Raw genomic sequence first — 22,805 nt, forward strand, 5'->3', positions numbered from 1 at the left:
CCTTTAAAAAGCAATTAATAGGCCAGGCGCGGTGGCTCAAGCCTGTAATCCCAGCACTTTGGGAGGCCGAGGTGGGTAGATCACGAGGTCAAGTGATCGAGACCATCCTGGTCAACATGGTGAAACCCCGTCTCTACTAAAAATACAAAAAACATTAGCTGGGCATGGTGGCGCGTGCCTGTAATCCCAGCTACTCAGGAAGTTGAGGCAGGAGAATTGCCTGAACCCAGGAGGTGGAGGTTGCGGTGAGCCGAGATTGCGCCATTGCACTCCAGCCTGGGTAGCAAGAGTGAAACTCTGTCTCAAAAAAAAAAAAGCAATTAATAAAATCTAGTCTGCTTACTTCACAACATTTTGAGCATTAAATTTAATTATATACAAATGTGTAGTTTTGGTGTCTGTTCAGTGAAAATTGATTCTCATTTCCCCAAAAGTAATTTAAATGTTTTAATCAAATGTGCAGTGTTGACATCTTTACCTATCCCAGTACTTTTATACTTTTAAATAAACATTTTGGTCATTTAAATGAAGGAAAAATACCTATATTTTCTTTTAAAACTCAAATGTCATAGCTTTTTAACTATTCTAATTATTTCTGCTAATAGAAACAAATTGATGTGCAGACCACAAAATAATAAATATTTTTGTCTAGTTTTTGGGAAAAAGAAAAGACTATGTTATACTTTAAGAAAGTGCAAACTTAGTTTCATTTTAGCAATTCCATAGTTGAATCTGTCACTAAGTAATCATTAGCTAAAGAAAAAAAATCTAGTAACAGGGCACACAAGTATATAAGTAAAAATTTTAAAAGATTACCAACGTTAAGAATAAAATACAGTTACACAACTTTAAAATATTTCTAATGAGTGATAAGAAAAACTTGTCAATGGAATTTCTGAGGTCAATAGCCAATTTTTAACTTCCTGCTAATATGGCAATTATTTAACTTAAAAAACAGACACATTTCCTCGGTCAGTTTTTGGACATCTTATTCTGTAACTTCCTATTGATTAACATCACCTTTAACATTTTAGTACTTGACTTAACATTTTATCATTTGAATAATTCATATTTTATTAAACTCTTAATTTTTATAGGAACAACCAAACCATCAACCAACATTTTAACCTATTCATCTAAACTAAAATTTTTCATCCTCATTTAATCTTTCAATGAAGATGCTTCTGGTTACATGTAACAGAAAATGTAGCTTATTTATTATCTCACATTAGAGGAAGTCTAGTAGTAAGGCAGGCCCAGAGTTGGTTCATTTGTTAGCTTAATTATATATTAAAGGACTGGGCTTCTTCGAGTCACTACTCTGCCATTCTTAGTATTATCTTTTCTCAGGGGAAGGGTGGAAGGAGGGATAAAAAGGTGGCTGCTGTACTTCCAAGCATTCAGAATCATTGAAAAGTGTTGCTAAATCAGACTGCTGCCTCTAATCCCCAGAATTTGATTCAGTAAGACCCAATGGGGTGTGAGAATTTGCATTTCTAAAAATTTCCCAGATGATGCTGATGCTGCTAACAGTAGAGCCACACTAAGAAATATTAACTTAGACTAATGATCTTGGAAGCAAATGGATTTTTTTTCTTTTTAGTTGACATGTACTGGTTGTACATATTTATGCAACACAGAGTGATATTTTGATACATCTGTACTATGTGTAATCGTCAAGTAAGGGCAATTAACATATCCATCACCTCAAAAGTTTACTTCATTTTGTTGAGAACACTCCAAATCCTCTCTTCTAGGTTTTTGAAATATACAATAAATTATTGTTAACTATATTCATCCTACAGTGCTATAAAACACTATCATTTATTTCTCCTATCTAGCTGTAAGTTTGTATCCATTAACCAACTCCCCCATATTTCTCCTCCCCACTACTTTTACTAGCCTCTAGTAACCACTATTCTACTCTTTACTTCTATGAGCTCAACTGTTGAGCTCATATATGGGTGTGAACTGTGGTATTTATCTTTCTGTGCCTGACTTATTTCACTTAACCTAATGTCCTCCAGGTTCATCCACATTGCCATGAATGACAGGACTTAATTCTTATGACTGAATTGTTTTCTATTGTGTATATATTCCACATTTTCTCTATCCATTCATTTGTTGATGGACTTGTAGTTTGATCCCATTATCCTGGCTATTGTGGATAATGTTGCATGGGGGTACAGATACCTCTTCAATATACTGATTTCCTTTTCTTTGGCTAGGTACCAGTAGCAGGATTGTTGGATCATGTGGTAGTTCTATTTTTAGTTTTTTGAGGAACTTCCATACTGTTTTCCATAATGGCTGTACTCATTTACAATCACACTAATATTGTATGAGTTTCCTTTTCTCTGTATCCTCACCAGCATTTGTTATTTTTGGTCTTTTTGATCATAGTCATTCTAACAAGTGTGAGGTGATATCGTGGTTTTGATTTGTGTTTCCCTGTTGATTAGCAATGTTGATTATATATATATATATATATATACTTGTCGGCCGTTTGCTTGTCTGTTTTTGAGAAATGTCTTCAGATCATCTGCCTATTTGAAAATCAAAATATTTGGGGGTTTTTTGAGTTGTTGATTTTTTTGAGTTCCTTGTATACCTTGGATATTTTGTCAGGTAAATAGTTTGCAAATATTTACTTCCATTCTACAGATTGTCTCTCACTCTGTTGATGATACTCTTTGTTGTGCAGAAGCTTTTAGTTTGATATAGTCCCATTTGCCTATTTTTATTTTTGTTGCTTGTGCTTTTAAAGTCTTACCCCAACATTTTTTTCCTAGACCAATGTCCTGAAGTATTTTCCCTGTTTTCTTCTACTAGTTTTAGAGCTTTGAGTCTTATATTTAATTATTTAATCCATATTGGTTTCATTTTTATATATTCTGAGAGCTAGGGATCTAATTTCAGTCTTCTTTCATGTGAATAACCAGTTTTCCCAACAGCATTTATTGAAAATAATGTTCTTATACATTATTCTTTACAGTATGTTCTTGGCTCCTTTTCTGAAAATTAAATGGCTGTAAATTGTCGGATTCATTTCTAGGTTCTCTATTCTGTTCCATTTGTTTTGTATTTGTTTTTATACCAATATCATGCTATTTTGGTCACTAAAGCTTTGTGTTGTATTTTGAAGCCAGATAGAGTGATGCATTCAGCTTTGTTCTTTTTGCTTAGGATTGCTTTGGCTCCTCAGGATCTTTTGTGTTTCCATGTGAATTTTAAGATTGTTTTTTCTATTTCTATGAAGAATGTCATTGGTATTTTAATTGGAAATGCATTGAATCTGTAGCTTGAGTGAATGGTCATTTTAACAATATTACTTTTCTTTTTTTTTTTTTTTTGAGACGGAGTTTCGCTCTTGTTACCCGGGTTGGAGTGCAATGGCGCGATCTCGGCTCACCGCAACCTCCACCTCCCGGGTTCAGGCAATTCTCCTGCCCCAGCCTCCTGAGTCGCTGGGATTACAGGCACACGCCACCATGCCCAGCTAATTTTTTGTATTTTTAGTAGAGACGGGGGACCAGGATGGTCTCGATCTCTTGACCTCGTGATCCACCCGCCTCGGCCTCCCACAGTGCTGGGATTACAGGCTTGAGCCACTGCACCCGGCCTCAATATTACTTCTTTCAATTCATGAGCATAGGATGTCTTTCCATTGTTTTTGTGTCCTCTACTATTTATTTCATCAGTGTTTTGTAGTTTTCATTGCAGAAGTCTTTCATTTCCTTGGTTAAATTTATTCCTAAATATTTTTTTGTAGCTAGCATAAATGGAATTACTTTCTTGATTTTTGTTGTTGTTGTTATTGGCATGTAGAAATGCTACCAGTTTTTGTATGTTGATTTTGTGTCCTACAACTTTACTGAATTTATTAGTTCCAAAAGTATTTTGGTGGAGTATTTAGGTTTTCCTGTATACAAGATCATGTTATCTGCAAACAGGGACAAATTAACTTCCTCTTTTCCAATTTCAGTGGTCTTTGTTTACTTACCTTGCCTAATCTTTTTGTCTGATATAAGTATAGACACTCCTATATACTTTTGGTTTTCATTTGTGTGTAATGCATTTTTCCATTCCTTCACTCAGAGTCTAGTCTGTTTTCACAGGTGACACAAGTTTCTTGTAGGCAGCATAAAGTGGGATTTTGGTTTTTTTTATTCATTCAGCCAATCTATATCTTTTAATTGGGGGAATTTAAACTGTTTAGCCCCAAGGTTGTTATTGATAAACGAGGACTTACCTCTGTCATTTTGTTAATTGTTTTCTGAATGTTTTGTGTACCCTTTGTTTATTTCTTATTTTCTTTGCAGTTTGATGATTTTCTGTAGTGATAAGGTTTAGTTCCTTCCTCTTTCTTATTCTTGTATTTGTTCTACCAGTGAGTTTTACATTATTGTGTGTTTTCATGATGGTAGATATTGTCCTTTAGCTTCCAAATGTGGGACTCTCTTAAGCATTTTTTGGAAGGGTATTGATGAGTTTCCTGTTTTTGGTTTCTGGGAAATACTTTATTTCTCCTTCATTTCTGAAAGTTAGCTTTGTTGGGTATGATATTTCTTGGCTGACAATTTCTTTCTTTCAACACTTGGAATATATTATCCCACTCTCTCCTGGCCTGTAAGATTTCTGCTGGAAAATATGCCGTTAGTCTGATGGGGATTCCTTTACATCTGACTTGATGCTTATCTCTTGCTGTTTTCAGAATTCTTTCTTCAAACTATAACTATAGTTATATAACTCTAATGCATTTCAAATAGGACCTTTTTGTGATTAATTTATTTGGAGATCTTTGAGCTTCAAGTAACTGGATGTCTATATCTCTCCTAAGATTTGGGAAGTTTTCAGCTATTATTTTATTAAATAGGTTTTCTATGCTTTTAACCATCTATTTTCCTCCTGGAACTTTCAAAATGAAAATATTTCTTTGCCAAAATATGTCCCATATGTCATATAGGCTTCCTTAATTCTTTTTTATTCTTTTTGCTTTTTTTGTTGGAGCACATTATTTAAAAAGTCTGTCTTAGAGTTCTCAAAGCCTTTCTTCTGTTTGATCTAGTCTATTGTTGAAGCTGTTGATTGTATTGTTTCTTTTTTTTTTTTTACATTTTATTTTTTAATTGATGAGTGAGTATTGTACACATTCATGAGGTAAATAGTGATGTTTGGATACATATATGTAATGTATTGTGATCAGATTAAGGCAATTAGCATATCCATCATCTTAAACATTTGCAATTTCTTTATGTTGGGAGCATTCAACATACACTTTCTAGCTATTTCAAACTATGTAAGTATTGTTTATTTCATTCATTGGGTTCTTCAGTTTTAATATTTGTTTTTTGTTATGAAATCTAACTCTCTGTTGGATTTTTCATTCAAATCATGAAATGTTTTCTTGATTTTTTTGTATTGTTATCTGTGTTTGCTTGCATTTCACTGAGTTTTCTGAAGATAATTATTTTGAATTTCTTTTCAGGCATTTCATGCATTTTCTTCTTTGGGATTCTGTTACTGAAGAATCATGGTGTTTTTGGTGCTGTCACATTTCCTTGCTTTTTTTATGTTTTTTGTTTCTCAATGTTGATATCTGTGCACCTGGTGTAACAGTTTTTCTTCCAATTTTATGGGGTATCTTTCACAGAAAAAGACTTTTTCCTATAGATGTATTTGTAATGTCAGTTGGGTAGAGTGCTTTAGGTTTCATTCTGGGTGGGTGCAGTAGTATAGTCTCTGTGTAATTTATATTGCTGTCATCAATATCAGTGGTGTCTGCAAGCTCCTCAGTGGCTTAGGTTCCAATTGTCTGTGGAGGCTGTGGGAAAGCTGTGCTGGATGGGGATGGCAGTGGAGATGATCCTTGGGCCTCTGGGAAGCACATGGGTGCATGGTGACCTCATTGCTGGAGTGGTCTGGGTTGCTGGCAGAAGTGATAGTAAGCCTCAGGTGATCTGGTTCTTTAACCCTATTTGGTGTGGTGGTGACAGCAGATCCTTGGGAGGAGTGCAGAGGTTTTGATGGTGGCTGGGAATGGATGTTTGAGGATGACTTATGATATTCATTAAAAGACATACTGTAATTACCATTACAGTATTATCATTACAGAATATCATTAGAAAATTAGAGGTCTCTTTACTCACCTCAAAGGGCCTGGTGCCATTTTTAGTTTGTAAGCCTCCTGTTAAATATTCTAGCCTGGGACACTCCTCATTTAGAATACCAATATTTCTAGTAGTTGATGTAGCAGTTTTGCAGAAAATAGTTTTGCATTCAGATGTTCAAATTAAGAGCTGATTGGGCAAGTTTAAACCCCAAATTTTCACTTCAGCTCATCTGTTCCCACTCATAGAAAGTTTTACCCTCCAAAACTCATTTTTCTGATTCCCTTAAATATAGGAAATTTGGAAATATTAAACATTTAAAATATGATATAGGCTACAAAAACATTACCTTTTATAACCAAGGAAGCAAAAATAAGGTTGTCTGAAGGCATACTACAAGAGCCTCTAATCCAATTTTCCACTTGATCTTTTATTGTAGCAATAAATTTTCTAACCTAAAGGATGAACAATTTGCTTGTATTGCAAAAACTCTTTCCTGCCAATTTGTAATTACCCTTCTCTATCATTTATCTCACAAGCTATATTGCCAAGTATAATTCCTCCTTTTTCATTATCTATTTCAAAAAGCATCTCATTGATAAGCATTCTATATTTCCCATAGTATGCTCAGTGGTAGTAGTGGTCTGTTTCCATGATTGTCCAGGGCTAAACTGCAGGATTCTCATAAAGCCTTGGGGCTCTGTAGCTCACTCTCTAATTTATTATTATAATGGCATTTTGTGACTTTTTCTCATTTATTTGCACAATAGGAAACACAGTAGAGAGAGATGATTTCTGCAGGGGGCCTGGAAGGACATGGGACAAATTCAGACACAGATGCAAGCTTTGCAGAAAATATCTGACTTCTAGCAGTTTTGGGGATAGACAACTTTTAAGTGTAAAATGCACCATTTTGGAGGTATGAAGAAATGCAACCTTTCCCAAAGCTCTCTCACATCCCAGTGTGCAGCACAATAAAGTGAGATTGAAAATGTTTCTGATATGAAATTGATAAAGCATTTAAATGGAAGGAGGAAGCTATTAATGCAAACACAGCCAGAGGCCTACAGATGTGATATAGAATTTGTCCCACTGTTTCAACTACTTAAAACGACCAACCCATCAGCAAAGCTTTCAAAGTTGTTGGTAGAAGATATTGGCCAGTGGCAATTTAAGTTACTCACCTATTTTAAGACCTGTTGCTTCTACATAACCTCCTAGCTGTCTTGTCCAGAAATCAAGGGGAAATTCATTGATCTCTAAGGTAATGACTAAAGACAGTGCTGGAAATAACAGTAGGTCCTCGTGTAATGTTGTTGATAGGTTCTTGGAAACTGTGACTTTAAGCAAAAAAAAAAAAAATATTAAAGTAAAATCAATTTTACCATAGGCTAATTGATATAAACAAGAGTTAAAGTTCCCATGGCGTATTTCTGGTCAGTCACAAACACATCACTAGAATTCTAAATAAGGACCAAAATACTTTTTTTCAACGTTCACTTTTATTTTTTGGTCAAGTTTCACCTTTTTCCAACTGTTATTTGTATTTTTCCTAAAGCAGATTTGCTTGAGAATCTTATTTTAAGATTTTTATTTAGGTATATTATGTTTATGTATGAGATTTTGATACAGGCATGCAATGTGTTACAATCACATCTCAAGCTTTTATTTTTGTGTTACAAATGATCTATTTGTACTGTTTTAATTATTTTAAAATGTAAAATTGGCCAGGCGCAGTGGCTCATGTCTGTAATCCCAAAACTTTGGGAGGCCTAGGTGGGAGGATCACGAAGTCCGGAGATCAAGACCATGTTGGCCAACATGGTAATATCCTGTCTTTACTAAAAATACAAAAATTAGCTAGGCATGGTGGTGTGTGCCTGTAATTCCAGCTACTCAGGAGGCTGAGGCAGGAGAATCGCTTGAACCAGGGAGATGGAAGTTGCAGTGAGCCGAGATCATGCCACTGCACTCCAGCCTGGTAACAGAGTGAGACTCTCTTTAAAAAAAAAAAAAGTTAAATTAAATTATTATTGACTATAGTCACCCTGTCGTGCTAGCAAATACTAGGTTTTATTTATTCTTTCTAACTAAATTTTTTGTACCTATTTGTCATCCCCACCTCCTACCCCTGTCTCCACCACCCTTCCCAGCCTCTGGTAACCTTCATTCTACTCTTTATCTTCATGATTTGCATATGTTGAGCCATCATTGCATCTCAAGGATAAAGCTCACTTGGTCATGATGAATGATGTTTTTAAGGTATTGTTGAATTTGGTTTGCTAGTATTTTGTGGAGGATTTTTGCATTAATATTCATCAGAGAAACCAGCCTGTAGATTTTTTTTTTTTTTGGATGTGTCTTTGTTTTCTGTATCAGGTAACACTGGCCTTGTAGAATGAGTTTGGAAGTATTCCCTCCTCCTCTATTTTTTTTTGGAATAGTTTGAGTAGCACTGGTATTCGTTCTCCTCTAAATGTTTGTTAGAATTCAGCAGTGAAGTCAACAGGTCCCAAGCTTTTCTTTGCTGGGAGACTTTTTATTATGGCTTGTTACTTGTTATTGGTCTGTTCAGGTTTTGGATTTCTTCATGGTTCAACCTTGGTAAGTTGTATGTGTCTAGGGATTTATCTACTTCATCTAAATTTTCCAATTTATTAGCATATGGTTGATCATACTGACCACTAATCCTTTGAATTTCTATAGTATCAGTTGCAATGTTTTTATTTTCATCTCTGGTTTTATTTATTTGGGTCTTTTCCCTTTTTTTCTTTCTTAGTCTGGCTAATGGTTTGTCAGTTTTGTTCATCTTTTCAAAAAACTAACTTTTTGTTTCATTGACATTTTTATTGTTTTCTTCATTTCAAGCTTATTTCTGCTCTGATCTTTATTCTTTTTTCCTACTAATCTTGGGTTTGACGTACTATTGCTTTTTAAATTTTTTAAAAGATGCATCATTAGGATATTTATTTGAAGTCTTTCTTTTTGTTTGAGACAAAAGTTTTGCTCTTTTGCCTAGGCTAGAGTGCAGTGGTGTGATCTTTGCTCACTGCAACCTCTGCCTCCCACGCTCATGTGATTCTCCTGCCTCAGCCTCCCAAAGAGCTGGGATTAGAGGCACCTGCTACCATGGCCAGCTAACTTTTGTATTTTTAGTAGAGACAAGGTTTTGCCATGTCGTCCAGGCTGGTCTCAAACTCCTGACCTAACCTCAAGTGATCCGCCCACCTCGGCCTCCCAAAGTGCTAAGCCACCACGCCTAGCCCTCTTTATTCTTTTTGATGTAGGTACTTAAAGCTATAAACTTCCTTCTTAGCACTTAAAGCTATAAACTTCCCTTTTTTGCCATATCTGATACGTTTTGGTATGTTGTGTTTCCATTATCATTTGTTTCAATAAGTTTTCCAATTTCCTTTTTAATTTCTTTTTTTTTTTTTCCTTTTTTTTTTTTTTTCTGTCATCTCAGCTCACTGCAACTTCTGCCTCCCTCCCAGGTTCAAGTAATTCTCCTGCCTCAGCCTCACGAATAGCTGGGGTTACAGGTGCCAGCCACCATGCCCAGCTAATTCTTGTACTTTTTAGTAGAGACAGGATTTCACCATGTTGGCCAGGCTGGTCTAGAACTCCTGACCTCAGTTGATCTGTCTGCCTTGGCCTCCCAAAGTGTTGAGGTTACAGGCGTGAGTCACTACACCTATTCTCCTTCTTAATTTCTTTATTGACCCACTGGTCATTCAGGAGCATGTTTTTGAATTTCCATGTATTTCTATAGTTTCCAAAATTCCTCCTTATTAATTCTAGCTTTATTCCATTGTTGTTAGATAAGATGCTTGATATTATTTCTTTTTTTTTGGGAAATGTTTAAGACTTCTTTTGTGACCTAACATACGGCCTGTCCCTGAGACTACTCCATGTGTTGAGAAGAATGTGTAATCTGCAGCCATTGGATGAAATGTTCTGTAAATATCTATTAGGTCCATTTGATCTATAGTGCGGATTAAGTCTGATGTTTGTTAATTGTCTGGGAGATCTGTCCAATGCTGAAAATGGAGGGTTGAAGTCTCCAGCTATTTTGCATTGAGGCCTATCTCTCTCTTTAGCGCTAATAAAATTAGCTTTATATATCTGGGTGCTCCTGTCTTGGGTACATTTATATTTATAATTGTTATATCCTCTTGCTGAATTAACCCCTTTATCATTATATGATGACCTTCTTTGTCTCTTCTTACAATTTTTGTCATGGAATTAATTTTGTCAGATATAAGTATAGCTACTTCTGCTTTATTTTGGTTTCCATTAGCTTGGAATATCATTTTCCATCCTTTTATTTTCAGCCTATATGTATCTTAATAGGTGAAGTGTGTTTCTTATAAATAATAGATCATTGGGTCTGTTTTTTAATCCATTCAGACACTCTGTGTCTTTTGGTTGGAGAGTTTTGTGCATTTGCATTTGATGTTTTTATTGCTAAGTAGGGACTTCCTCTTACCATTTTGTTATTTGTTTGCTGGTTGTTTTATGGTTTTCCTTTCCTTCTTTGCTTCCGCCTCTCTTCCTTTTAGTGAAGGTGATTTTCTCTGGTGGTATGATTCAATTTCTTGCTTCTTATAGTTTTTCTGTCTGTTGTATGCTTTTCAATATAAGGCTTGCAAATACTATCTTATAATCCATTATTTTAGACTTAAGACAACTTAAAACTGATTACATAAACAATAAATCATGCAAGAAGAAAATTAATAGAGACTCTACATTTACCTTCGTCCCCCTGCTTTTTAACTTCTTATTTTTCTTTCTTTTTTTTTTTTTGAGACGGAGTCTCACTCTGTTGCCCAGACAAGAGTGCAGTGGCACGATCTTGGCTCACTGCACACTCTGCCTTCCAGTTCAAGTGATTCTCCTGCCTTAGCTTCCTGAGTAACTGGGATTACAGGCACATGCCACCACACCTGGCTAATTTTTGTATTTTTAAAGTAGAGACGGAGTTTCACCATATTGGTCAGGCTGGTTTCCAACTCCTGACCTCATGATCGGTCTGCCTTGGCCTCCCAAAGTGCTGGGATTACAGGCATGAGCCGCCGTGCCCAGACTTCTTGTTTCTCTTTATGTCTCATTGTAGTACGTCTTGAAAAGTTGTTGTAGTTATCATTTTTGATTCGTTCACCATTTAGACTTTCTACTTAAGAGTACTTTACATGCCACAATTACAGTTTATTTTTGCAGTTATAATCTGTGATTTTTCTATGTGCTTACTATTACCAGTGAGTCTTGTACATATAAATGATTTTTAAAAAATTTTTATTTTAGGTTTGGGGGTACACATGAAGGTTTGTTACATAAAGATATGTCACGAGGGTTTGTTGTACATATTCATATAGATAATTTATTGCTCATTAATATCTTTGTCTTTCAGGTTGAAGAACTCTCTTTAGCATTTTTTTAAGGACAAGTCTAGCATTGATGAATAGCTAGCTTTGTTGATCTGGGAATGTCTTTAGTTGTCCTTCATGCTTGAAGAATATTTTCACCAAATATACTATTCTACAATAAATGTTTGTTTGTTTTTTCCTTCAGCACTTTAAATATGTCACAACACTCTCTCTTGGCCTGTAAGATTTCCACTGAAAAGTCTGCTGCCAGACATATGGGACCTCCATTTTATTTTATTTGTTTCTTTTCTCTTGCTGCTTTTAGGATCCTTTCTTTTCCCTTGACTTTCGGGAGTTTGATTATTGAATGCCTTGGGGTAGTCCTTGGGTTAAATCTGCTCAGTGTTCTACAATCTTTTTATACTTGAGTACTGATATCTTCCTTTAGGCTTAGGAAGTTTTCTGATATTATCCCTTTGAATAAACTTTATATCCCCATCTCTTTCTCTACCTCCTCTTTAAGGCCAATAACTTAAAGGTTATTTTCTAGATCTTATAGGCATGATTCATTCTCTTTTATTCTTATTTCTTTTGTCTTCTGTGTGTATTTTCAAATAGACTTTCTTCATGCTATTTTTTCTGCTTGATCAATTCTGCTATTAAGAGACTCTGATGCATTCTTTAGTATTCCAATTGCATTTTTCAACTCCACAAGTTTTGCTTCTTTTAATTACTTCAATTTGTTTGTTAAATTTATCTGATAAAATTCTGAATTTCTTCTCTGTCATCTCAAATTTCTTTGAGTTTCCTAAAAAGAGCTATTTTGAACTGTCTGAAAGGTCACATATCTCTTTTTCTCCTGGATTGGTCCCTGGTGTCTTATTTAAATCATTTGGTGAGGTCATTTTTTCCTGCATGGTACTGATGTTTTTTGGTGTCTGAGCATTGAAATGTTAGGTATTTATTGTAGTCTTCAGTCTGGTCTTGTTTGTACCCATCTTCCTTGGGAAGGCTTTTCAGGTATTTGAAAGAACTGGGGTGTTGTGATCTAAGCCATAGCTGCCTTAGGGGCACCTCAAGCCCAGTGATGCCATGGTTCTCGCAGACTTGTAGAATTACTACCTTAGTGGTCTTAGATAAAGCCCTGAAGAATTCTCTGTATTTCAAGGTAGAGACTCTTGTTCTCTTCCCTTACTTTCTCCCAAACAAATGAAATCTCTGTGTCTGTGCTAAGCTGCATAGGGCTGGGGGTGGGGTGACATGCCATCCTCCCGGCCCTCATCACTGGGTCTGTGCTGGGTTAGACCTGAAACCAGCACAGCACTAGGTCTTGCCCAAGGTTCTCTGTAATTACTACCTAGGTACTACCTATGTTCACTCAAGTCCCTAGGGCTCTACCACTAGCAGGTAGAGAAGCCAGCCAGGTTTGTTTACTTCACTGCCTTCAGGGCAGTGAGTTTCCTACAGCCCCTGGGGGGTCCAGATATGCTGTATGGGAGCTAGGGACTGCAGTTAAAAACCTTACATGTCCGTCTGATGTTCTATTCTACTGCAGCTAAGGGGGCACTTAAACCACAATACAAAGTCCTTCCTGCTATTCTCTCCCCTTTCCACAGGAAGAGGAGCCTCTCCCTGTGGCAGCCACTACCACTGGGCCATGGGTGGTTTTCCACACCACCACTGATATTCACTTAAAGCCCAAAGGACCTTCAGTCAGCTTGCGGTGAATGCTGCCAGGCTTGTGACATACCCTTCAGGGCACTGGGCTCCCCTCTAGCCTTGGGGAGGTTGAGAAGTGCCATCTAAGATGTTAGGCCTGGGATCAGGGACTTCAAGAGCCCACTTGTTGGTTTGCACCACTCTGACTGAGCTGGTATCTAAGGTGCAAGACTAAGTCCTTTTTACTTTCCCCTCTGCTTTTCTCTAGCAGAAGGAGTCTCTCACCATAGCCACCATAGCTGGCAATGTGCTGGGTCTCACCTGAAGCCATGTCTCAGAGTCTCACGCAAGGCCCATGCCATGGTGCACTACCTGGGTATTGCTGCTGATTATTTAGGGCCCAGGGGCTCTTTAGTCACCGGTGATGAATCCTGCCAGGTGTGGATCCTTCCCTTGAAGGCAGTGGGTTACCTTTTGGCCCATGTTGGTCTAGCTATGTCATCCATGAGCTAGGGTTTGGCATGGGGGCCTCATGACTGCCCCGTGCCATATCCTACTGTGACTGAGCTGGTATCCAAGATGCAAAACAAATTCCTCTTTACTCTTTGCTCTCCTCTTCATAAGCAGAGGGTGGGAGTCACTTTTGTTGCTTCAAGCTGTGCTGCCTGGGGTTGGGGGAAGGATGGCAAAAGCACTCCCTTAGACTCCCTGGCTGGTGTCTCCCTAGGTCATGTACCACCCTAGTCCAGTGGCTCTAAGCCCAACCCAGCACTAGGAGTTGCCCAGGAACTACAATCCTTGGGTTCTAGACAGCCTTTCAAGTTTACCTAGAACCCCAGAGCACTTTGGCCCATGGTGGTGAGGCTTGCCAAAAACTCAAGTTCTGACTACTGGGATGGGCCATTGCCCTCTGGCTGGATATGGACCAAATGTTCACTTCATGCATGGGTGCTGGCTGAGCTAGCATGGCTTTGTTCTCCACTGTGACATGGCAGCACTGAGTTTAATAGAAAGATCCCTAGTCACTGTACTCTCCCTCCTCCAAGTGCAGAGACTCTTTGTGTAGCATGGCTGCTGCTAGGTTATGGCAGAGGGGTGGTATTGGTGATTTAAAACTAGCTCTCCTACTGTCTTCAATGATATAAATGTAAAACCAGGTACTCTGATTTTTGGTTCTTGTGATGGTGCTTTCCAGTATGAAGATAGTTGTTAAAATTTGGTGTTCCTGTTGGGGGTTATCAATGGTATAGGCTTCTATTCTGCCATCTTGCTCTGCTCTCCAAAACACTTCAAATATTAGACATTGAAATAAATACGAGTTATACATACATTTAAGAAATATTAATAAAACAAATAAGGTAGTTATTTACCCAGTTATTTCAGTTCTGGGTTGTAGGTAACCTGAGCCTATCTGGCATCTCAGCACTCAATGCAGGAATCAACCTTGGACAGGATGCCATTCCATCACAGGATACACACACTCACACTGGGACAATTTAGACCTATTAATTAACCCAACATACACAACTTAGGGATATGAGAGGAAACCAGAATGCCTGGAGAAAACCCATGTAGACACAGGGAGAATGTGCAAACTCAATACAGTGGCCCCACCAGTAATTGATTTTTGTTTTTGTTTTCTCATAGTTTAATGAAATGATGTATTCGAGGACCTAACATATAATGCTTTTTGTCAGTCACTAATATGCATGCCATCAAAATCCAAAGCACAGGATCAGCTAAAATTTCTCAAATGCATGGAAACAACCTCCTCAACACTGTTATCTTTTAATTTCAAATGGTTACCTTGGCTCAAAATCTGCATGTGTGCAATTTTATCTGCTCTAGGCAGTGCTCAATATTGCGCACTTCTTAAAACAATTAGAACTTATTCCCATTCAGATAATGTTGTCCTAGTTAATCCCTTTGTGGTTTTTGGAGATGTAGGTTCATTTTTAAAACTTTTTTTTTTTTGAGACAGGTTCTTGCTCTGTCCGCCAGGCTGGAGTGCAATGGCGTGATTACAGTTCACTGCAGCTTCGACCTCCTGGGCTCAAGCCATCCTCTCACCCCAGCTGCCTGAGTATCAGGGACCACAGGTGTGTGCCACTGCACCCAGCAGATGTTTTATTTTCTGTAAAGACAGGGTCTCACTATGTGGTTCAGCCTGGTCTTGAACTCCTGGGCTCATGCAATTTTCTTGCCTCAGCCTCCCAAAATGTTGGGATTACAGGTATGAGCTGCACCAGATCATTAAACTTCTTAAAATCCCTTAACTCCTCTCTTTGTTTTATAGGAAAGTAGAAGCTTGGATATTAGTTTGATCATAGGAAGCAAGTAGATTGTTATTCAACAAAAAATACTTATGATAAACATTTTTCAGGTTATCCATTTATTTAACAGGTCTTTGTTACATATTTACTGCAGTCAAGTGTTCTGGGGCCAGAGGTGAATTATGATAGTTTGGAAACTAGATGAAATATTCTTTTAAATGGGTACATTCACATATCAAAACAAATCCTGTAGTTTATATAATTTGGAATATTGTATGTCTGTTTTCCATGGAAATGATGAAGTTCAGAGTTGATTTTTGGTCATGGGACTCACACTCACTTTGCTCTTACCCCTTTCTTATTTTCACATGCACCCCATCCACACTCACATCTAATCCAGAAGACTGATAGTATGTAAGAGATCCCAAATATCACCATTGGCTCTTTTATTTTTAAAGAAGTTTCTTTCAAGTATGACACACTCTCTCCATTCATCTGAGCCAAGTATGACACATCTGTGTCATATTTGAAATAAACTTCTTTAAAAATAAAAATTAAGCGTATAAGTTTTCTCATTTCATCTTCTCAGTTTCATCAAATATTTCATGTTTAGAATGTTAGCAAGTGTGAGAGGCTACAGAATTTTGTAAGTGATGAAATATTTGTAGAGTACTTGGGGATCTGGGTGCTATTAAAACCAATCAAACACAAGTAGCTCATATGAGTCCTTCAATTTTTATTCTTGCTTCTAACTTTTATTCTTCCAGCACTGCTAAAACATGGAACTAGGCAGATTTATAGCAATAATGGTAGATGTTTGTTAGGCACTAATTTCAAACAACACTCTTGGCAATAAAACTATATTTCTCTAAACTTGACATTTAGCATGTCCTTTATCCTGTAGGAAGAAAAATATTTCCATTGTTCTATTGGAGTAGGTTAGCTTATAAAAATAAAGTGATGGCCGGGTGCGGTGGCTCATGCCTGTAATCCCAGCACTTTGGGAGGCCGAGGCAGGTAGATTACGAGGTCAGGAGTTCGAGATCAGCCTGGCCAAGATGGTGAAACCCCATCTCTACTAAAAATACAAAAATTAGCTGGGTGTGGTGGTGGGCGACTGTAATCTGGGACTCAGGAGGCTGAGGCAGGAGAATCACTTAAACCCGGGAGGCGGAAGTTGCAGTGAGCTGAGATTGCACCACTGCACTCAACCCTGGGTGACAGAGCAAGACTCCATCTCAAAAAAAAAAAAAAATTAAAATATATGTTTATATGTTTTTAAAATGTCCAACTTTGCCAGCCATGGTGGTGCATGCCTCTAATCCCAAGCACTTTGGGAGGCCAAGGTGGGAGGCTCTGTTGAGCTCAGGAGTTCAAGATTGCAGTGTACTATAATGGCACCATTGCACTGTAGCCTGAGTGACAGTGAATCTGTCTCTTAAGTTAGTAAGTAAATACATAAATAAAAGGTTCAGCTTAAGATAAAATGACAATTTATTTTCTAGCAGCTAGGTGAAATTCCTCTGGTACTTTAAACAATATTAAAATAGCCTTTAAAAGAAGACATTAATTAATTGAGGAACGATTTTAAAAATAATTTTTTCCAAGTTTTAATTTTTAAATCCCTAAAGAACCACATATTCTTTTGCCATCTAGGTTTATAAAAATGCAGCTATCAAATTTTATATTAAAAACAAGATGCCTCACATCATCTGTGGACTAAGTCACCGTATAAAGAAAATTAGAACATCACAACCATTCTTCAGTCTTTCCCATTTGTAATATTTCTCCTAAGTGAAGACGCCTGACAAATTTCCCCTTCTTGCTCATGTGATCACTTTTTGCATCAGATGCATTTAATTTTGTAGGTTAAATATCCAGGACAAAAGGAGAGTAGAAATAATTTTTAGATCTATGATTTCTATGGAAGCAATAAGAGGAAACTTGGACATGTTTCATTGCCATCAATCTCATTGTAGCTCCCTAACACTCGAGGCATTTGCTTGTTTCTCTGTATAATAATCTTATACTTTTATAGTGCTTATAATTTGCAACCTGTGTTCATTTACTTTACCAGATTCTTACAATCTTTTGAAAGAAGGGTAGTGTGTATGTGTGTATGAATATATATATATATGTATGTGTGTATGTTTGTATATACATACACATACGGGTGTATGATATATATATGTACATAGTCATCCCTCAGTGTCCACAGGGGATTGGTTCCAGAACCCCCTCAGACATCAAAATTTGCAGTTTCTTATATAAAATGACGTCTTGGTCAATTCTTCTTGGTAAAGCTGATCTTGATCTTACCAGTTTCTTTTTTAGCTTAGTAATAGGAACAATGACTTTCATAATTTAGGCGACCAAAAGTAAAATTTCAGTTTAAGTCATTTTAGGTATAAACCATGGAGCCATAAATCTTTTGGAGGAGTTTTAGATTCAATGTCCATGCTAGAGTATCGTAGTATATTAATACAATAGATAGTTGTGAAAAGTTGCTTTACATGTTTCAGCTAAAGTGACCCAATATCAGATTCTGTACAGTTACCTTCTATTTTGTAAATGCATATGTTAATATTAAAGTGTTTATATGGTGTAATTCCCTACCTTAGATGCTTTTTAAAATATAATACTGTTGTTTCAAGGTTGAATATGTACAGTAATAACCATTACAAATTGATTACATTGAACAAGAGAGAGCACATTCATTGTACAACTCATAGGCTATGTCACTGTGTAGACAAAAATTACTGACCGTGCAAGCCAGAGGTGGATCATAAATACTAACTCTTAAGACTAGAAATCTATTTGATAGTGATTTTTACAGGTTCATCTTTAAAAGTGACCTCGTTGAATAAAATTCAATATTTCTTAAAAGAAAGGTAAATCTAGAAAGCGGTACAGAACGTTTCATCCTAGTCTAGTATCACTTACTTGGGAACAAATGGAGAAACACAGGCAACCCCGTCCGTTAATTTTGATGTTGAACGTGTGGGTAGAGAGCACACTGGGATATGTTACAGGATCTGAGATGAAAAGCAAATTTGTTAAGTTTCTAAGTGTTGATGGAGAAAAACACATCTAGCATACAGTAAGTTTTTTTTTGAGTTCTCTGGAGGGTGATCACCAACCAGCAGGCAGGTGAAGCTCTGCCCTCTAGTGGTTATGGGTGTGAGGGGACTTCTGTTCAACAACGTGTCTGGCTCACCAAGGTTTATTAAAACCAATCGTTCATTAAAAAGCATTTATTAGGGGTCTGGGTGAGATGCCAAGCAAGTGAAATGTTCAAGTTCACGTGAAAAAGCATTGCCACTGGACAAAGGTACAGCGAGCGAAGAAGTGCTTGTTCTTTGGCTTCGGTCACTTTATGACTGGTTTCTAATTGCTGTTCCAGCCTCTCCCTAGTTCCACACACTACAAACTAATGAAAAAGATTAGTTCTCCCTGGAGCTCTCTGAGGTTGAACCTTGCTCTCTCATTATATATGGTAACTGAAGCACATCCCTTACAGAATTTTGGGAGGTCGCCCCGCGATGACCGGCCCCTGCAAGAACCAGTCAGTGCCGGGGTTTGCAAGTGAGGGTGCGAGACTCAGGAGGCTGCTCACGGTGCTGCAGGCTGGAGCACGGACACCTCGTCCCTTCCTTCCGCGGCCCTCACGTCGCCTGCTGAGATTGTGACGGCCGCCCCGATGGGAGCGGCTTCTCCTATCTACTTTGTAGAGAGCGCTTAAACGCTTCGGGAACAGCGGCCATGACTGTGCCGGTCGGCTTGGGCCGACCCGGCGGCCGGTCTACAGGAATGCGTGGCCGAATCTCCAACCCCTTACCCCAGGGACCGTGCCCGCCCGCTTGTACGTGTGGGTGCGTACAAGAGGGCGGCCACGGTCCCTGGGGTAAGGGGGAGAGCCAGCAAGAACAGGGCGAGCCACTAACCCCGCGCGACCTCCTACCAGACTGCTCCGAACCCACATATTGCCCATTCCCGGCCGAGGGCTCGGCCTTCACTTTACTTCCGCTTTCCCCGTCCGTGAGCACGAATGCGCCTGCGCGCACCTCTCGCAGCGGAAGTAGTGGCGACAAAGCTCGGTGCGCGGCAGGCCCAGGAGTGCGGGGCGCGACTGACCGGCTGGCGGCGGGGAGGGGCGGAGCGCAGGAGTCGGAGGCGGGAGCAGACCTGCCCGGCCTCGCGGAGCCCGCCCGGCAGACCGTGACGGGCCCCCTCACCTCCTCTCCTTTCCCCTCCCCGCCCGCCCTCTCTCCCTCCTTCCCTCCCGCTCTCTTTTCACGACGGGAGCGGGCTCCTACTTCACACCGCCGCCCTGCGAGCAGCTCCTCGTCGCCCGAGGCGCGCGGGGCGCCCCCGCGAGCCCCGCGGCTGAGTCCCCCAGCCTGGAGGAGGGCTGTCTTGGGTGTTGGGTGGGTACCAGTATTACCCCCGTCCCCATTTCCAGAAACTTCCAGGCTCTGAAGGAAGGGGGGGCCTGGGGCTCCCCTGGCTGGGGCGGGGGCGTCTCTAGGGCGCCGCCCCGCTGGCGTGAGCTGGGTACGTTGCGGGCACTCGACTGGGCGGGTGCGGGATTTGGGGGAGGGGGCTCCCGAGATAGCGGCTGGGCGGGGAGCTCCCTACTCAGCCTCTCTCTCGTCAGCCTCTTTTCTCCTGGTTTCTCTTGCAGATGCTGCTGCTAGGGGTGGTGGGAGCAGCCGTGGGACGCGTGGCCGGGAGTGGGGGTGACAGCCTGGGATTCCGGGGGCTTCTCTTCCTTGTTCTCCTCCTCTCCTCTCTATTCCCAGTGTGGCCGTGGCTGACACTAAAGACTTTGTAGCCATCAACCCGAGTGCAGTTTCGATGGAAAATGAAGGTAAAGGCCCCTGGCAGACCGGTTGCAACGCAGAGTTGAGGGTGTGGTGGTTTGCTTTTAAGTTGTCTTTGTTTTTCCACCTTTTTATTTTTGTGAGCTTCTTTATTTACTTTGTATGTGAAGTGTCCAAGGATTTGCTTACTTAGGGTATCCAGCTTTTACTTTGATACCATGGGGCATTTGAGAGATTGAGGTTCTGTGGGTGACTGAGCTTGATTCAGCTTTCCTGAGGAATTCCTGCTTTCTTCAGCTTAGGGAATGGGAGGGAAGTTTTCATTTCAGATAACGTCTATGAATGTCTAAATAGCGATTTGAAAGGAATTACCTCAGGGGAAGTGGAAATAGGGTACCAGGGGATGGGCTGCATCCCAGCCCTGTATATTGGCGTTTCAAGCCTCGATGTGGTATGTGGCTGGATTCATTTATAAGAAAGCAAGCCATGTTTTATTATCTCTAGCTTTGGGGAAAAAAGCTCATTGTGTTTTCGATTCACAAACAAAACCATGAATTTAATGAAATATTATGAGGTGAGTGCCTTTCTTAAAGTTCCACCCTATTTCAAAACATCATTTAGGAGGTTGACAGTGGAACCTGTTTGTCCACTGTACACTTTGGGCTCATTAGATCGTCATTCACATGTTACATGATCCATATTGCCTCATTAAAATATTTAATGCTTTTCCTACACATTACTGATAATTTTTTCAATTGTTGAACAATTCTGAATAAGTGATTTTTTTTTTCCTCCTCCTGAAACAATACGTATTCTTTGGACTGACTTCTGACTTGTGCATGATCATTTTCTTTCTTTAACCAGGCTGCAAAATGCTATAAAAGATACTCAACAAATACCAGTTTTTTCCTCTTGTATAATTTGTTTTAAAAAACCTGTATCTGATGTAAAGGAGCTGCAGTCTTGCTTGCTGGCTGCCTCTAATTTGATTTTCCATTGTTGAGAATGTGATCTTGATTGTCTGACTAGGAATAGTAATTTTGAAATGGATGTTTCTTATAGATGCAGTAATCTGTTTTGCTGAGACCTCTGGACTATGTAGGGAATATGATGAGAGGCATGATTATATTGCCCAATTTTACTCTGGATGGATAATTGGTGGAAGACATTTTCTGAAATACTAAAGTGTATAACTGCAGAGGAGTTACACTGTCTAATTGGGTCTTGAGAAACATTTGAAAGCAGTAATGCTTTTGGTGGTATGGAAGATCACTTTTCTGAGCCTTTTTCCTCTTTATAGATTTAAGAAAGGCAAATCCATTCTGCACATGAGACAATGTATACTTGTTTCTTGGTAGAAGCATCTTAATTTCTAAAATTTAATGTATGTTATGAGCTTGTTTTCACAATGGTACCAGATTTAAGGGAGTAGCCTAAAGTAGGTGGATTCTTATATGTTGCCTTTGTTTCTTGATAGGAGGAAGAGTATGAGTAATAAAGCTGATTCTCATTATCTACTGAGGTGGGAGGGGGTGGTTGTGAGATAGGAGCATGGTGCCTGCTTGTGTCTATCTCTGTATTTTGTGACCAAATACCAATTTTGTGGCTTCCTAGTAAAATATTATACAGTTCTTAAAAACGTGTGGGGTTTTCTGTCCCGTTATTCTTGACCATCAAGAAACCATTTTTGTCAGGTTCTCATTATCATAACATGTTTTTTTCATAAACAGTTTAAAGAACCTGTATATAGCCTAGAAATTTTCAAAAGTGGTTGACTATCTTAAACTACATAGATTGATATCTGTGCCTTTTTATTGTTCACTTGCTGTTTTATAGTTCTCATCCTCCTTTGACATGGTGTGCTATTAATAATTTGGAGGTGTGAAACAAAAATGGGTTCAAGTCTTGACTCTGTTGTCTTGAACCACTTAAATCTGTGTGATTTTAGGTAAACGGCTTCACCTTTCTGAGCCTGTATGTCTTCATCTATAAATTGGGATTGATAATCTTTAACCCACAGAATTGAGGGGATTAAATGAGAAACCCTGTATAAATTCTCTTGGGACAGAGGAATAACATTTAAGAGCTTGGGTTGTGGTGGAACCATGCAACCTGATTTGAATGCTGGATTCATCACTTACCATTTGGCTTTATGCATATTAAAGTTTTCTGTGCTTCAATTTCTTCATCTATAAAGTAAAGATAATTATAGAACCTACCTTATGAGGTTGTTGTAAACATTTCGAACAGTACCTGGCATACAGTAAGTGCTCAGTAAATGTTAATTATAAATAGCCCAGTTTAATGTTTGATACATACTAATAGGCCACCTGACATTAATATTGTCATGATAGTTAAATGTTGGAAGGGGAACAGTAGTGGCCAAAATGCTTTGTATGAAGTTGTCATTGTTAGTTAAGGGTTGAGTGGGGTTAGTTAAGGAGTTTTCTATGGCATTCGTGCTTTTAAGCTACAGAACAAGTTAGGGCTCTACCAAGAAGCCAGGGTCCAGTATAGAAAGAGACAGGTTTGGATTTGACGCCTGGCAGGTAGTGTTTTCCTCTTCGAAAAATC

At 38.9% G+C, this 22,805-nt stretch overlaps 1 protein-coding gene and 1 long non-coding RNA gene across 10 annotated transcripts in view; one reads left to right on the plus strand and one right to left on the minus strand.

Moving 5' to 3' along the window:
* The window catches only part of ATP2C1 (ATPase secretory pathway Ca2+ transporting 1), a 172,204-nt gene that overhangs the window by 19,089 nt on the left and 130,310 nt on the right, over positions 1 to 22,805 (plus strand). For 2 of the 9 annotated variants that reach the window (XM_017510159.1, XM_017510162.2), the window contains exons 1-2: positions 19,479 to 19,835; positions 20,093 to 20,278. The exons of 3 other annotated variants lie outside the window; for them this stretch is intronic. In XM_017510159.1, coding sequence (XP_017365648.1) covers positions 20,273 to 20,278 — 6 coding nt within the window. In that variant the 5' untranslated portion in view covers positions 19,479 to 19,835; positions 20,093 to 20,272. Of the gene's footprint in view, positions 1 to 19,478; positions 19,836 to 20,092; positions 20,279 to 22,805 lie in introns of those variants that run through there. 4 more of the 9 variants (XM_017510161.2, XM_037731924.1, XM_017510164.2 and 1 more) reach the window with 2 other exon arrangements.
* On the minus strand, positions 18,658 to 19,230 carry LOC108290374. The gene is made up of 2 exons (XR_001819548.2): positions 18,927 to 19,230; positions 18,658 to 18,831 (listed from the first exon to the last, which is right to left on the minus strand). It is a non-coding gene; the product is annotated as an uncharacterized LOC108290374 (long non-coding RNA).

This window comes from Cebus imitator, unplaced genomic scaffold (assembly GCF_001604975.1).
Source record: "Cebus imitator isolate Cc_AM_T3 unplaced genomic scaffold, Cebus_imitator-1.0 Scaffold432, whole genome shotgun sequence".
NCBI lineage: Eukaryota > Metazoa > Chordata > Mammalia > Primates > Cebidae > Cebus > Cebus imitator.